General features: G+C 36.5%; 1 protein-coding gene across 1 annotated transcript in view; it reads left to right on the top strand.

Annotated features, from left to right (window-relative positions):
• DHX15 (DEAH-box helicase 15) overlaps nucleotides 1-12,396 on the top strand; it is a 52,548-nt gene that overhangs the window by 28,254 nt on the left and 11,898 nt on the right. The window contains exons 6-8 of the mRNA XM_082838325.1: nucleotides 2,802-2,969; nucleotides 10,942-11,028; nucleotides 12,043-12,192. Of these exons, the coding sequence (XP_082694451.1) occupies nucleotides 2,802-2,969; nucleotides 10,942-11,028; nucleotides 12,043-12,192 (405 nt within the window). The remainder of the gene's footprint in view (nucleotides 1-2,801; nucleotides 2,970-10,941; nucleotides 11,029-12,042; nucleotides 12,193-12,396) is intronic.

The following is a 12,396-nucleotide window of genomic DNA, read 5'->3' as shown; positions in this document are numbered from 1 at the left end:
TCAAAATAGTCATTATGTTCAGATAGACAAGCATATTAGAATTCTATCAAAAATATCAGATGGCCTGGGCTTCCCTGGTGGCGCAGTGGTTGGGAGTCCGCCTGCCGATGCAGGGGACACGGGTTCGTGCCCCGGTCTGCGAAGATTCCACATGCCGTGGGGCGGCTGGGCCCGTGAGCCATGGCCGCTGAGCCTGCGCGTCCGGAGCCTGTGCTCCGCAACGGAGAGGCCACAACAGTGAGAGGCCCGCACGTACCGGAAATAAAAAAAAAAAAAAAATATATCAGATGGCCTTATGGAGACGACCTGAGATGCTTTTCTATGAGTTAAATTTCTGTGGTTGATATTTTGGCAGCTACCCCACAGCTGGGGAAAGGAAGGGAATAAGCCCCAAGGTTTTCAAATGTGTGTATCTTTCAGTAAAGTATTACTGTAATTGAACTAGGTTTACATGTGTCCTGTTGCATTTTTAAGTTTCCTTTAGAAGACTAATAAAGTCTTGAAGAATGTAAAGACCTTTAAGGATAAGGTAGCAATACTACTATTCCTCATGTCTGTGAACCTGTTATTTTTACTTGGTCAGTTAAATGGTAGATTCTGGGAATTCAGTACTCCTGTCTCCATAAATTTGAATAGCATCCATAAAATTTAGCTATCTTGACATTTAAAAATGATGACCATGTTACCATTTTGACCACGTAAACAGTTGTGTTTTCTGTAGTCCCTTGAGTTAATTTGGGAGGGGAGAGACCAGTTTTTAATTGGTGAAAGGTTGGAAAACATGTGAATTCTAGAATGTGTATTATTTTTTTGTTAATCCATTAAATCAAGTGTTCCTAGAAGAACTCTTTAGAGGAGCTGTGCTACTGAATTAGATAAGAATGATTATAATTGAAATATCAATTGTAGATGCTTAAAGATGTTGAAACCTTCATTCTTTAAGCAGTATATTCTTTTATCTTTAATTTCACTGAATCTTTTCCACATGCAGGAGTTGAGATTCTTTAAATTAGTAGGGTCTGAATTAATTTACTAACATACATATTGATGCTTTTGGAGCTGAAAGTCTTTCCTGAATTCAGAAACTCTTAAACTTTTGTCTCAGTTCTCAATTCATGACTAAGCAGAAGGTTGCATTGTGCTGATGAATGTTAATAAGCTTTGTGGTCTTCAGAACTGACAGTGTTGACTCTGGAAGTTTGGTTAAATTTAGGGAAAATTTTGTTGCTGAGTTTAAAAGCATAGTGTTTAGAACTTTGTATAAAAACATAAATGGTGTGGCATTTTTTTCCCCTCTGCTCTTTAGAGTAGTCTTTATATCCTGTGCAATAGTGGTTTTGTTTTAGCTCCATACATGCTTAGCAAATACTTCTAGTACTTCCAAGTACAATAATCTTGTTAAAATTTCTGGAGTCTGCAAATGCATGATTTGGGGCACTTTTAATTTTCTATATAAAATCTGGGATTTGGTGGCTTCTGACCATTTATTTTCCAGTTGAATATATTATAGAATTAACAAAATTGAAAATACTGGTGTCAGTTTTCCTATAGGATATGTAATATATAAAATCTAGTTTTGGATTTATATTCAGTTTTTTTTGCAGGGGTGGGGAAGAGGTCTAATTTTGTATTTGTATACCAGCAGGGGGCATTCTAATCTAGGTACAGCATTTGAAATCAGTTTTTTTGGTAAAAATATTTGTTTCATTTGTTATATTTTTTTCAGTGAATAGCAAACTTTCATTTTCGTTTGGAAACTTTAGATCTCAAAGGAAACTATTACATCCAATACTTAGTAGTAATTTTCTGTGTCACAATTTTCAAGACTTTATCTGTTATTCAAGAAAACTGGTATGTTTGAAATTGATGGAAAAAACCTTTTTTTTGTTGTTCTTAAGTATCCAAAATCTTTGTATTCTTTAACATGGAAACAGAGTTGCACTTTGATTTACAATCATTTCAAGGAAAATTATTCTAGCTTGATTATAATATACAATAAATTAACCTGATAAATGTTTAAAAATCATTGTCTTTTGAATAAAAGATAATTTGTCAATAAGGGTAACTTCTGGTAGAGATTATTGGACAGACTGCCAAATCATTTAGCATACTTCTGAGTTTAACTAAATCAAAGCTTCTGTAAAATTTAAAATTGGCTCCCTTCCCATTTTCAAGTCCCTTTGCCATCCCCTAGAGCCTCCCATCCACCTGTCGCTCATACACTCTCAGTATTCATTGTGTGTCCTCTCTTTAAAACTGGGTTTGAATGCAAATGTATTGGAATCGTTTTCTGTAGTAGGGAAATTTTTTAAGAGGCTCTAAGATATTTGGGTTAACCTAGTTGTTAAATATCTATGTTGATACTGTAGAGGTGTGTGTTCTCATTAAGCACAATGAAGCAAATCTTCCATATAATTGCATTAGTGATACGTGACATTAAAGCCTAATTGGCTTGTTTAAAATATCTAGCACATCAATTTCTTTTAGATTGTGAAAATTGAAAAGGTTATGAGTGCAGTTAAATATTCCTGGGTGAGAAATTTCAATTTTAGTACAGTTTGTTGAGAATTAATTAGGATATCGAGTCTAAGAAAAAGGGTGTGGAATGCCAATAAGGCAATTTTGTGTTTACTTGACTACAGAAGTCAGTTTCTTGGATTATTTTTGGAAATCCCAGTGAAATTTGCTAAATTAATTTTGATTACTAAAATGAAAATAAGGTGCATAGAACTAGGATTATGATAAATACTTAAAATGTTTCAGTGTATATTCATTTTATTTTCAAACTCAAACTTTTGTAGGAAATTGATGAAGCCTGTAAGAGAATAAAGCGTGAGGTTGATGATTTGGGCCCTGAAGTTGGTGACATTAAAATCATTCCACTGTACTCTACACTCCCACCTCAGCAGCAGCAACGCATTTTTGAGCCTCCGCCTCCAAAAAAGCAGAACGGAGCAATTGGAAGAAAGGTAGCATTGAAATGTTCTCTATAAACATTGCATTAATGCCGAAAGATTTGTCTGTGAGATATCAAACTATATTGAATTAATTATAAAGGAGTAAGTTATGGGTGATTGTCATCTGAATTGTGTGCTACAGCGTTACCTGTATTTCCAAAGTAAATAGAAAGAAATGTATTTGAGTAGAGTTTTGCATATCTTTTGACCTTAGAGTAAGAGCAGATACTGCTTCCCTCTCTCCCCAGAAGTTCCTCCTTAGCAAATGGAAGGTTGATTGGGGTGAGGAAGACAGCCAGATGTCTTCCTCCACATTAAATCACTTGGCAAAAACTAAGTACTTTTTTCTTCAGTGCCTTGGCTTCTGCCTAGAATTTTTGTCAAGACCTAACCAAATGTCATGTCTGTAGGTATGAAATGGTGACTGCACAGATCTCTAATAACAGCAACACTAATCACACTGCGTAAATATTTGGATTTCTTGTGGGCAGGAACTGTGGATCCTTTTGGTGTGGATATCTGCCTGGCACAGGAAGGGAGCCAGGGGAATTCCAGCCTTGTTTCTGGGTGCTTTGTGTGTGTGGGGGGCGTGTATAGGAAGGAGATCTGAGTTTGATACAGGTAGCTATGCCTTTATTTTTTAAGAGATGGAGATTCTCTTAGATCCTTTGAAAATAAGATTGCATTGTTTGAAAAGGTTGGAAAGCCACTAGAGTCAATTTGGCTTCTAAAAAGCCCAGCCACTTATTAGGCTATATAATAAGCTGCATGTGAATTTTGGTACGATTCTTGATCTGGTTTTAAAGTTTGCATATTTTAAACTGGGTATAGTTGATTACCTTCATCACCTTGGGGAGATGATTGTCGGGGATTAAGCTTATTGTATACAGGGTACTAACATATCTAGAACAGTCTAGGCCCTCGTGGCAACTGTTACACATTTCTTGAGTTTATTCATGTAGAAAAGTCTTAGGAAATATTACTCACTTATGACTTGCTTGTCAGTCAGATTTGGAATTTATTGCTTTCTTATGTCTGTATTCTAGCTTAACAGATTCACAATTTTTTTTGCTGTATTTTTTCGATCTTTTTTCCCAACATTTTTGATGATTGTTGGAAAATTACAAATTATAAAGATATTTAAATGTATCATGGTTAATTATCTCTTTACATGGCTGTGTAAAAGTTAAATGAACCAGATACATTTTTCAAATGGAAAGAACTTACTGAAAAGTTAGGCACCCCCAGCGTAGTGGTATATAAATTAACAGGAGGTTGATAAGGAAAAATACTACGTTTTGAGTTTTTCATAGATCAACAAGAGTAGTGAATATGACTTTTAAAAAAATAATCTGATCATAGCTTCATTATGTTCAACATTGCAATTATTTAAAAAAAATAGTCTGATCATAGCTTCATTACGTTCAATTATTGCAATTATTTTTGTCAGTGCTGTCTCTAGAATATGTTTTAAAATATTTTCTGTTTATGTGCATTCAGAACTTTGGGGGACAGTTTTAAGTGATAACTTTAGTATATAATTTTGAAGTTGATTTGTCGACTGAAAAGTACTCATTCTCTGTGGAGTTTTTAACTTCACTCTTTGTCAATGGATGTATATAAAAATAGCTGTTTCGTAAACATTTTCTGTAGTAAAGAGGAGTTAGAGTTAGTACATCGTCCAGGCAGGTGATTTAATTTTCTCTTGAAATCATGTACACTTTGTGTTATCTGCATTCGTTTTAATTTTAAAATGGTGTTTTTATTTATCTTTGAGTAAAATTGGCTTACAGCAAGATTTGCCATGTTTGTCTTTTCATGTAGTTCTCTTCATTCCATTTTGAGTTACTTTGAGAACTATTGGGCCCACACATTAAAACTTACTTCATATCTGAGCTCTTTGCTCTGTTAATACTAGTATATTGGAAATTTAGGTTCAGTCTGGTGTCAGTCCAGTACATGGTACATTTTGTAGACTCTACAGCCAAAGCCCATGGAATAGAATGAGTTGTTTGGTTTTTAAAACTATTGCTTTTCATGTTCTTGTAAATCCTAGGATATTTAGGAGAATTTTGTCTTTCTGAAAAGAGTGATTCAGCAGCAGTTGGATATATGTGTGATGGCCACAGATGTTGAGGGGAGGCCATTGGAGTTCCCAGGGCTTGGACTCACCTTGGGATCCCATCTCAGGCTTTTAATTCAGAATCAAAACTAAGGGCCACAGTGCTATTTCATCATCCATTAATGATGTTTCATTCAGCTAAAGCTATAGGATCTCTTGTTGGGAAATCATGTTATCTCCTGGCGTGAGTCAGCTTCATCTTAGAGGTTGAGAAGAGGGCTGTCATGGCCTCCCTGGATGATCCCAGGGGAGGGAGGACTTCCCTTGGCAATTGGTGCATTATTCTTTATGAGGAAAGACACATTGGACCCCAGCATGTTTAAGGGAAAGTGAACAATTTTTATAGAAGTTTATAGAGGAGGATTCACCCAGCAAATCATGTATTTTGAAGCTGGTCAGGGAAGGTAGGAGTGCCAGCTGAAAACCTGAGACTGTTGAAATGCACTAAGGCCAAGCAGTGACTGGCAGGCGAGATGAGCAAGTGACCATCAGACCCAGGGCTTGGCAGGTTCAGTTAGAATAGAAGAAAGGATTGGTGGGATTGTGGGAAAAGAAGAAGGGTAAGAATTAAGATGCACACAGGTTACATGAGGGAATGTGGGTGGATACCAGAACAGTAAGAACTGGTATTCAGTTGCTATTTTCCTGTTCTCTTTTTTAAATGCTACAACTTTGGTAATATCCTATTTATATTATAAAACAAAGAACTAGAGGCCAAGGCTTGATTCTTTTGTCATGAATTCATTAATTAAACATAACTGCCAGTTACTAGAATGGGACTTTCATTCAAGAGTGCTGTCACTGACTGATACAATTCATTTAAAATTACAGGGAGGGATAAATTGGGCATTGGGATTGACATATACACACTATTATATATAAAATAGATAACTAATAAGGACCTACTGTATAGCACAGGGAGCTCAATACTCTGTAATGACCTATATGGGAAAAGAATCTAAAAAAGAGTGGATATATATATATATATATGTAAACTGTACAGCAGAAAGTAACTCAGTGTTGTAAATCAACCATACTCCAATTTAAAAAAAAATAAAGAGTGTGACAAAGCACAAAAATAAGTAAGTAGATAAATAAATAAAATTACATAGGAACATTTGGGGTTTACAGTCTGCTTCCAGTGTGAAACAAAATACTATTTGATTCATGTTTTTGTTAAATTACTTTATATTTGAGCACGTTTTGTAAGGTAGTACCTTATTATCTTACTCATTGTATTAATTTATGCAAAATAGGGTTCCTAATAGGATTGTGGTAAAACTAATAACAAAACAGCTTTTTAGTACTCAAGTTTTTAAATGTAGGCTATATTAAATGTAATCTTTTATGGGCACTGGGTACTTAACCAGTATTCCTTTTACAAATAGTTACTGAGTTCTTTTTATGTGGACTTGCAACATAGCACCAATGGTAAACTTTCAAGTTTTTAATCAGGAAAGGTTGACGGCTTCCCTGGTGGCGCAGTGGTTAAGAATCCGCCTGCCAATGCAGGGGACACAGGTTCGAGCCCTGTTCCGGGAAGATCCCACATGCTGCAGAGCAACTAAGCCCGTGCGCCACAATTACTGAGTCTGCGCTCTAGAGCCCGCGAGCCACAACTACTGAGCCTGCGCTCTAGAGCCCCAGAGCCACAACTACTGAAGCCCGCATGCCTAGAGCCCATGCTCCGCAACAAGAGAAGCCACCACAATGAGAAGCCTGTGCAACGCAATCAGAGTAGCCCCCATTTGCTGCAACTAGAGAAAGCCCACGTGCAGCAATGAAGACCCAACACAGCCAAAAATAAATAAATAAATAAATTGTTTTAAAAGAAAGGTTGAGAACGCAATTCATAAATTTATGTGAGGGTGGAGACTGTTACCTGTTTTGATCATGCTTGACATTTGTTCAAATATTTGACTTTAAGCTAAAGCTACAGTAGTTTTGTACATGCATGAAAGTTTACTCATCAGTAAGTCACTTGTATGCATTTTTTGACTAAGACTTACAGCTGCTGTTTTATGTAGATTTGGTGTTATTAAAATCCAGCAACTATTTTTGTTTTTATTTAGTTTTCATTAATTTTGTCCATACAAATAGCTGATTTTTCTGTAGCTTATCTTAGAGTTTACTAATTAACAGTGTATGCTTAGAGCATACATTGCTCAATATAAAAGAGAAATGGCCCTTATGGTGATGGCTCTATAGTTTTAAAGAGAGGCTTAATAATACACTATCTGAAGATAACTTAGTGTGGTGCTGCTGGGACATTTACAAACAAGCTAATGTCCTCACTGAATTGGAGACCCCCACCGAGTTCCCTAGGGACTAAAAATCCAAATTTGTTTAACTTAACTGCATTACCGTGTCCAAATAGAATTCAAGTAGAGCAACTCAAGTACTTTGAAATGGAATTACTGAAATAAATCAACGTGGATTCCATTAGAAGGCATATTATTGAGGAGGAAGGGGATAAATCTAGCTGAGAGTTTATTCTTAACACATATAATATAAAAAGATTAGAATTGGCATCGCCAGACTTTTTGTCATAATGTTTATTCTATATATGGGGTTATTTACCTGCAATAATTCCTTTGCAAGTGAGGTTTGAACACTCTTTAAGACACTTTGAACACTTATTTGCAAGCTACAGTCTAGAAAGCTTATAACGTATATATTCCTGTCAGTAATATGTAAGTCCCTTGACAAATTCAGTATCACTGTGTTATGACCACTTCCTAATTAGATCATGTGCCACTTAACACATTTAGAACATACTTAGGGCTTGCCTCACTCACCCCACTGCTAAGGTTCCAAGACAGCTAGATAACTTTTATCATCTCATTTATTTCTCTATTCTTTTGTAATCTGTGGGTGTGTATGTTTTATTTAGCCTTAGTTAGTATTGTTTATCCAGCTCTAGTGGTAGAGTCAGTAGAAATACCTCCCTCAGAGTTGTGCAATTTGTTATATGATTGTTCCCCTTTTTTGTCCCAAAACCCACCTCTCATAGGGTAGGTAGGTCCTACTCAAAAAAAAGTTTTTATCACCTTAAAGCTTTTTAACCAATTTACTTTTTTAATCTTTGGAAAAAGTCTAAAGACCATGCTTCTCTAGGTGTTTTTATGCTTGTATTTCAGAGTGTGACTTTGGGATGGCAGTTGACTTTATCATCAGTAATGACACGGAGCTTGTCAAAGTTGGTGTAATCACCTGATTCTTAAACACTTGTGAAATCACACATCCACACCACTTTATAAGGTGTTGTATGATTTGTCACACACACACCCAGAGAAGACACATGAACACCAAGTGAAATTATTTGGTGGACAAAAATTGTTTTTAAATAACTCAAAGGGTTAATCACATCAATACATTTTTATTACATTGAGTATATTTTGTTCTATTAAAAATAAGTGAAATTTTTTTCCCCCAAAATATGTTTTAAACATCTATCTAGAAGTACAACATCTATCCATAATGGCAACCATTTTCACCCCAGAATAACAGAAAATTACAAGACCTCTTATGTAATCACAGGCATGTAGTTTGTGATTCTGTATAGTTTTAAGGGCTTTCCACATTATCTAAGTTTATATCTTAAAACTCTGTCTCAGCTAGACTAGTATACAAGAGTTATAAAAGGAAATTAAACCTTGGGGGTGTTAAAACCTCTCCACTCTTACTTAGCTATTTAGGTTTGATTCCTGGCTTTGCCACCTACCCCTGCTCCTTCCACTACAACACACTGACTTTGTAGAAGAATATTAAATAAACTCTGGTTGTATTTATTTAAGTTCACCTGTTAACCTTGTTTATGCTTGCTTCAGCTCTAATTATTGAATGTGCGTGTCTTCAAAATGTTCTGGAAAATATATTTCATTAGCATCAAACCACTTATGGTTTATTGTCCATTTGCTAGTTAGTAGTCTTTTCAACTGACCAATGCACAAAGGGAGCGTTTTTGTCTTAGACATGCAAGTGATTCTAAAATATTATCCTGTTAGTGATGTTCTAGTAATCTTTTTTTAATATATAAAAATTTATTTATTTATTTTTGGCTGCGTTGGGTCTTCGTTGCTGTGCGCGGGCTTTCTCTGGTTGCGGCGAGCGGGTGCTACTCTTAGTTATGGTGCTTGGGCCTCTCATTGCGGTGGCTTCTCTTGTTGAAGAGCACGGGCTCTAGGCACATGGGCTTCAGTAGTTTTGGCTCGCAGGCTCTAGAGTGCAGGCTCAGTAGCTGTGGCACACAGGCTTAGTTGCTCCACGGCATTCTAGTAATCTTTTAAACCTCCAAGATTTCCTGGCATTGTGAGTCCTTTCTTACATGTGCCTATGGGCATTCTTGTCCATATGCTCTCTCGTTTAAGCCGAACCTTCTATTTCTAGTGCTCTTCCCTTCCCTCTTGTGGGTAGATCCCACCTTACCTTCAACAACTCTCCTAAACGCCATTTTCTCAGTAAGTTTTCATTGTCTTCACTTTGGAAATAAACACTTTAAAAATCTTAGAGCGCTTTTTTTTTTTTTTTTTTGCTGTACGCGGGCCTCTCACTGTTGTGGCCTCTCCCGTTGCGGAGCACAGGCTCCAGACACGCAGGCTCAGTGGACATGGCTCACGGACCTAGCCTAGCGGCATGTGGGATCTTCCCGGACCAGGGCACGAACCCGTGTCCCTGCATTGGCAGGCAGACTCTCAACCACTGCACCACCAGGGAAACCTTACAGCCCATTTTGATGTCATTACACTTCCTCTCCACCTCTAATGTTTCTTTACAAACTGTAAAAGCTTTAAGAGCAGACTCTGATCTATCTTCTGTGTCAACTGCTTGCATATACACGTATCTCCTACTTAATGGCAGCAATCTGTTCCCAAAATGAGATGTTTTGGGGAAAATAATAATGAGGATCCCATTTTCCCATTGTTTAAAAAGAAAAATTATGTAACATGTCATTCTCAAGCCCCTAATCTTCTAAAACCTGTTTAAAATACAGTAAAACACCCACATGAAAAAGCAAGCTATCATGTTAGTATGTAAATGCTTTAAACATTATTCCCTGTCAATAAAAAGTTAAAATGATTAACAGTTTCCTTGTATGCAGTGACACCCCCTTTGAGACTATACACTTTACAAAACATCCACGTTCTGTTCTGATGATCTGCAAATTCTTGGATTCTAACTTGAGGTTTTCATCCCTATGTGCCATTTTGTTTAAAATACTGAGTTGAGTTTTGGTGATATAAAGTTTTCCTTTGTCAATGTTGCCTGAAAATATTGAAAGATTTACATGTTGTGTGGAGTTTGGATATTAACAAAGGAGTGTTCTCTCAGGGAGACATTCTGTGAGGTAAGCTTATATTGATTTATTGATAATTTTCTTTTGATGTTCTTCTGCTATTTGAATAATCAAAACATGATGTGATTGAGTAATAACCTGAAGATTTTTTGTTGAAAAAGGAAGGTACTATGATGAGCTTAATGAAACTTTGAATTCTTTTTTTTTTTTTTTTTTTTGCGGTATGCGGGCCTCTCACTGTTGTGGCCTCTCCCGTTGCGGAGCACAGGCTCAGCGGCCATGGCTCATGGGCCCAGCCGCTCCGCGGCATGTGGGATCTTCCCAGACCGGGGCACGAACCCGTGTCCCTTGCATCGGCAGGCGGACTCTCAACCACTGCACCACCAGGGAAGCCCTGAATTCTTAAATATTCGTCTTTATATAGCATTGGTCATTAAAGATCAGACCTTATTTCTGGTTTATTTAGTGGGTTGTAACTGATTGTTTAGTGAAAGTTAATGCTAATCTTACTATTTGAATTGTACTTGGCCGGTAGTATAAGTTAAATACTCTTTATTTCTTAACAGGTTGTTGTGTCAACTAACATTGCAGAGACATCTTTGACAATAGATGGTGTGGTATTTGTGATTGATCCTGGATTTGCGAAACAAAAGGTACGTATTTTGTACTACTTTAGTACTTTATAAATTAGTATTAGTTTAACAGTACTTACTGCTTACTCATTTAATGGCTTAAATTTACTTTTTAGAATTATTTTCCAGTTTGTGTTTCATTTTCAGACTTCTGAGATATGAACCCTTTGTGTTCTAGCTGGCCTTCACATACTAAGCCCATGTTTAATGTTTAACCCTAGGCTTCTTTTCGGTTGCATTGTTTTCTTTGTTTCTTTGTAGTGATGGTGAGTGTTTTGTATGTGAGTGTATGTTCATGTAAGGAGTATGGTGGTAGTAATAAATACAGGATTGATTATCATAACCTGCATATCAGTCACTCCCCAACTAAATCAGAGTTTCTATGTGCCAGGCACAGTACTTGAATAAAAAGTACTATGTTAACCTCTAGTTTAATAGTACTGAATACCAAGCACTTTTACCAAATGAAGTGACTGCTCAGTAAATAAATAAAACTGTGTTTTATAATTTAAAGATCTTTGATTGCATTTGATTACATTTTATAAGTATAATTGGGAGAATTCATTGTACATAGTATTCATGTTTTTGATAGAAAACTGTCCTTTAAACTGGCAGCATATAACTGACTTCTTCTGGACTAAGTTCAAAATAGTTTTCTTAATGTCCAAGGTGTTGAAATTGACAGGTTCTTTTCAGGCAAAAACCTTCAGCACAATCCACTATATAAGAGTAAGGTAAAGCTGAAATTATTTTAAATTAGGAAGAGTAAAGATGATATAAGTTATCTGTGTGTTAGATAAGAGACTTTTCACGTTAGTTTGGGTCTCTCAAAATGTTGGAGACAGAATACCTGAAAGAAAGTTAAGGAGTAAAGACGATGAATTTTGTTTCTGGCCCCGCATGGTTTTATCGTGGTCATCAGTACTACTTTGTTTATTTTGGGGTTAGCTGTGGGCTTTGGATACTTCTGTTAGATCACAGTTTTGTGTTTAACTGAAGGAAGAATCATTCTTAATGTTATTTCCATTCCAATAGGTATATAATCCTCGAATCAGAGTCGAGTCCCTTTTAGTGACAGCCATTAGTAAAGCTTCAGCTCAGCAAAGGGCTGGTCGAGCTGGACGAACCAGACCTGGGAAGTGCTTCAGACTTTATACAGAGAAAGCTTACAAAACAGAAATGCAGGTAAGGGTTTTACTGTGTCCTTCCTAGTGTGTTTGGAAGGTTAAGTTGAATTTGTTACCAGGAGAAAATTACTTCATTTACTTTATCTTGCCTTTTGGCACTATAATCTCTTTAGTTTTTCTGAGATTTATGGTATAGTCTACCAATACAAATCTTTGTTACAGTTCTAAGTCTAGGTGGGCAGCAGCAGTAACGCTTCGAACC

The sequence above is a fragment of the Leucopleurus acutus genome (genome assembly GCF_964270905.1).
Source record: "Leucopleurus acutus genome assembly, chromosome: 4".
NCBI lineage: Eukaryota > Metazoa > Chordata > Mammalia > Artiodactyla > Delphinidae > Leucopleurus > Leucopleurus acutus.
This window is presented reverse-complemented; position numbering and strand designations above follow the sequence as displayed.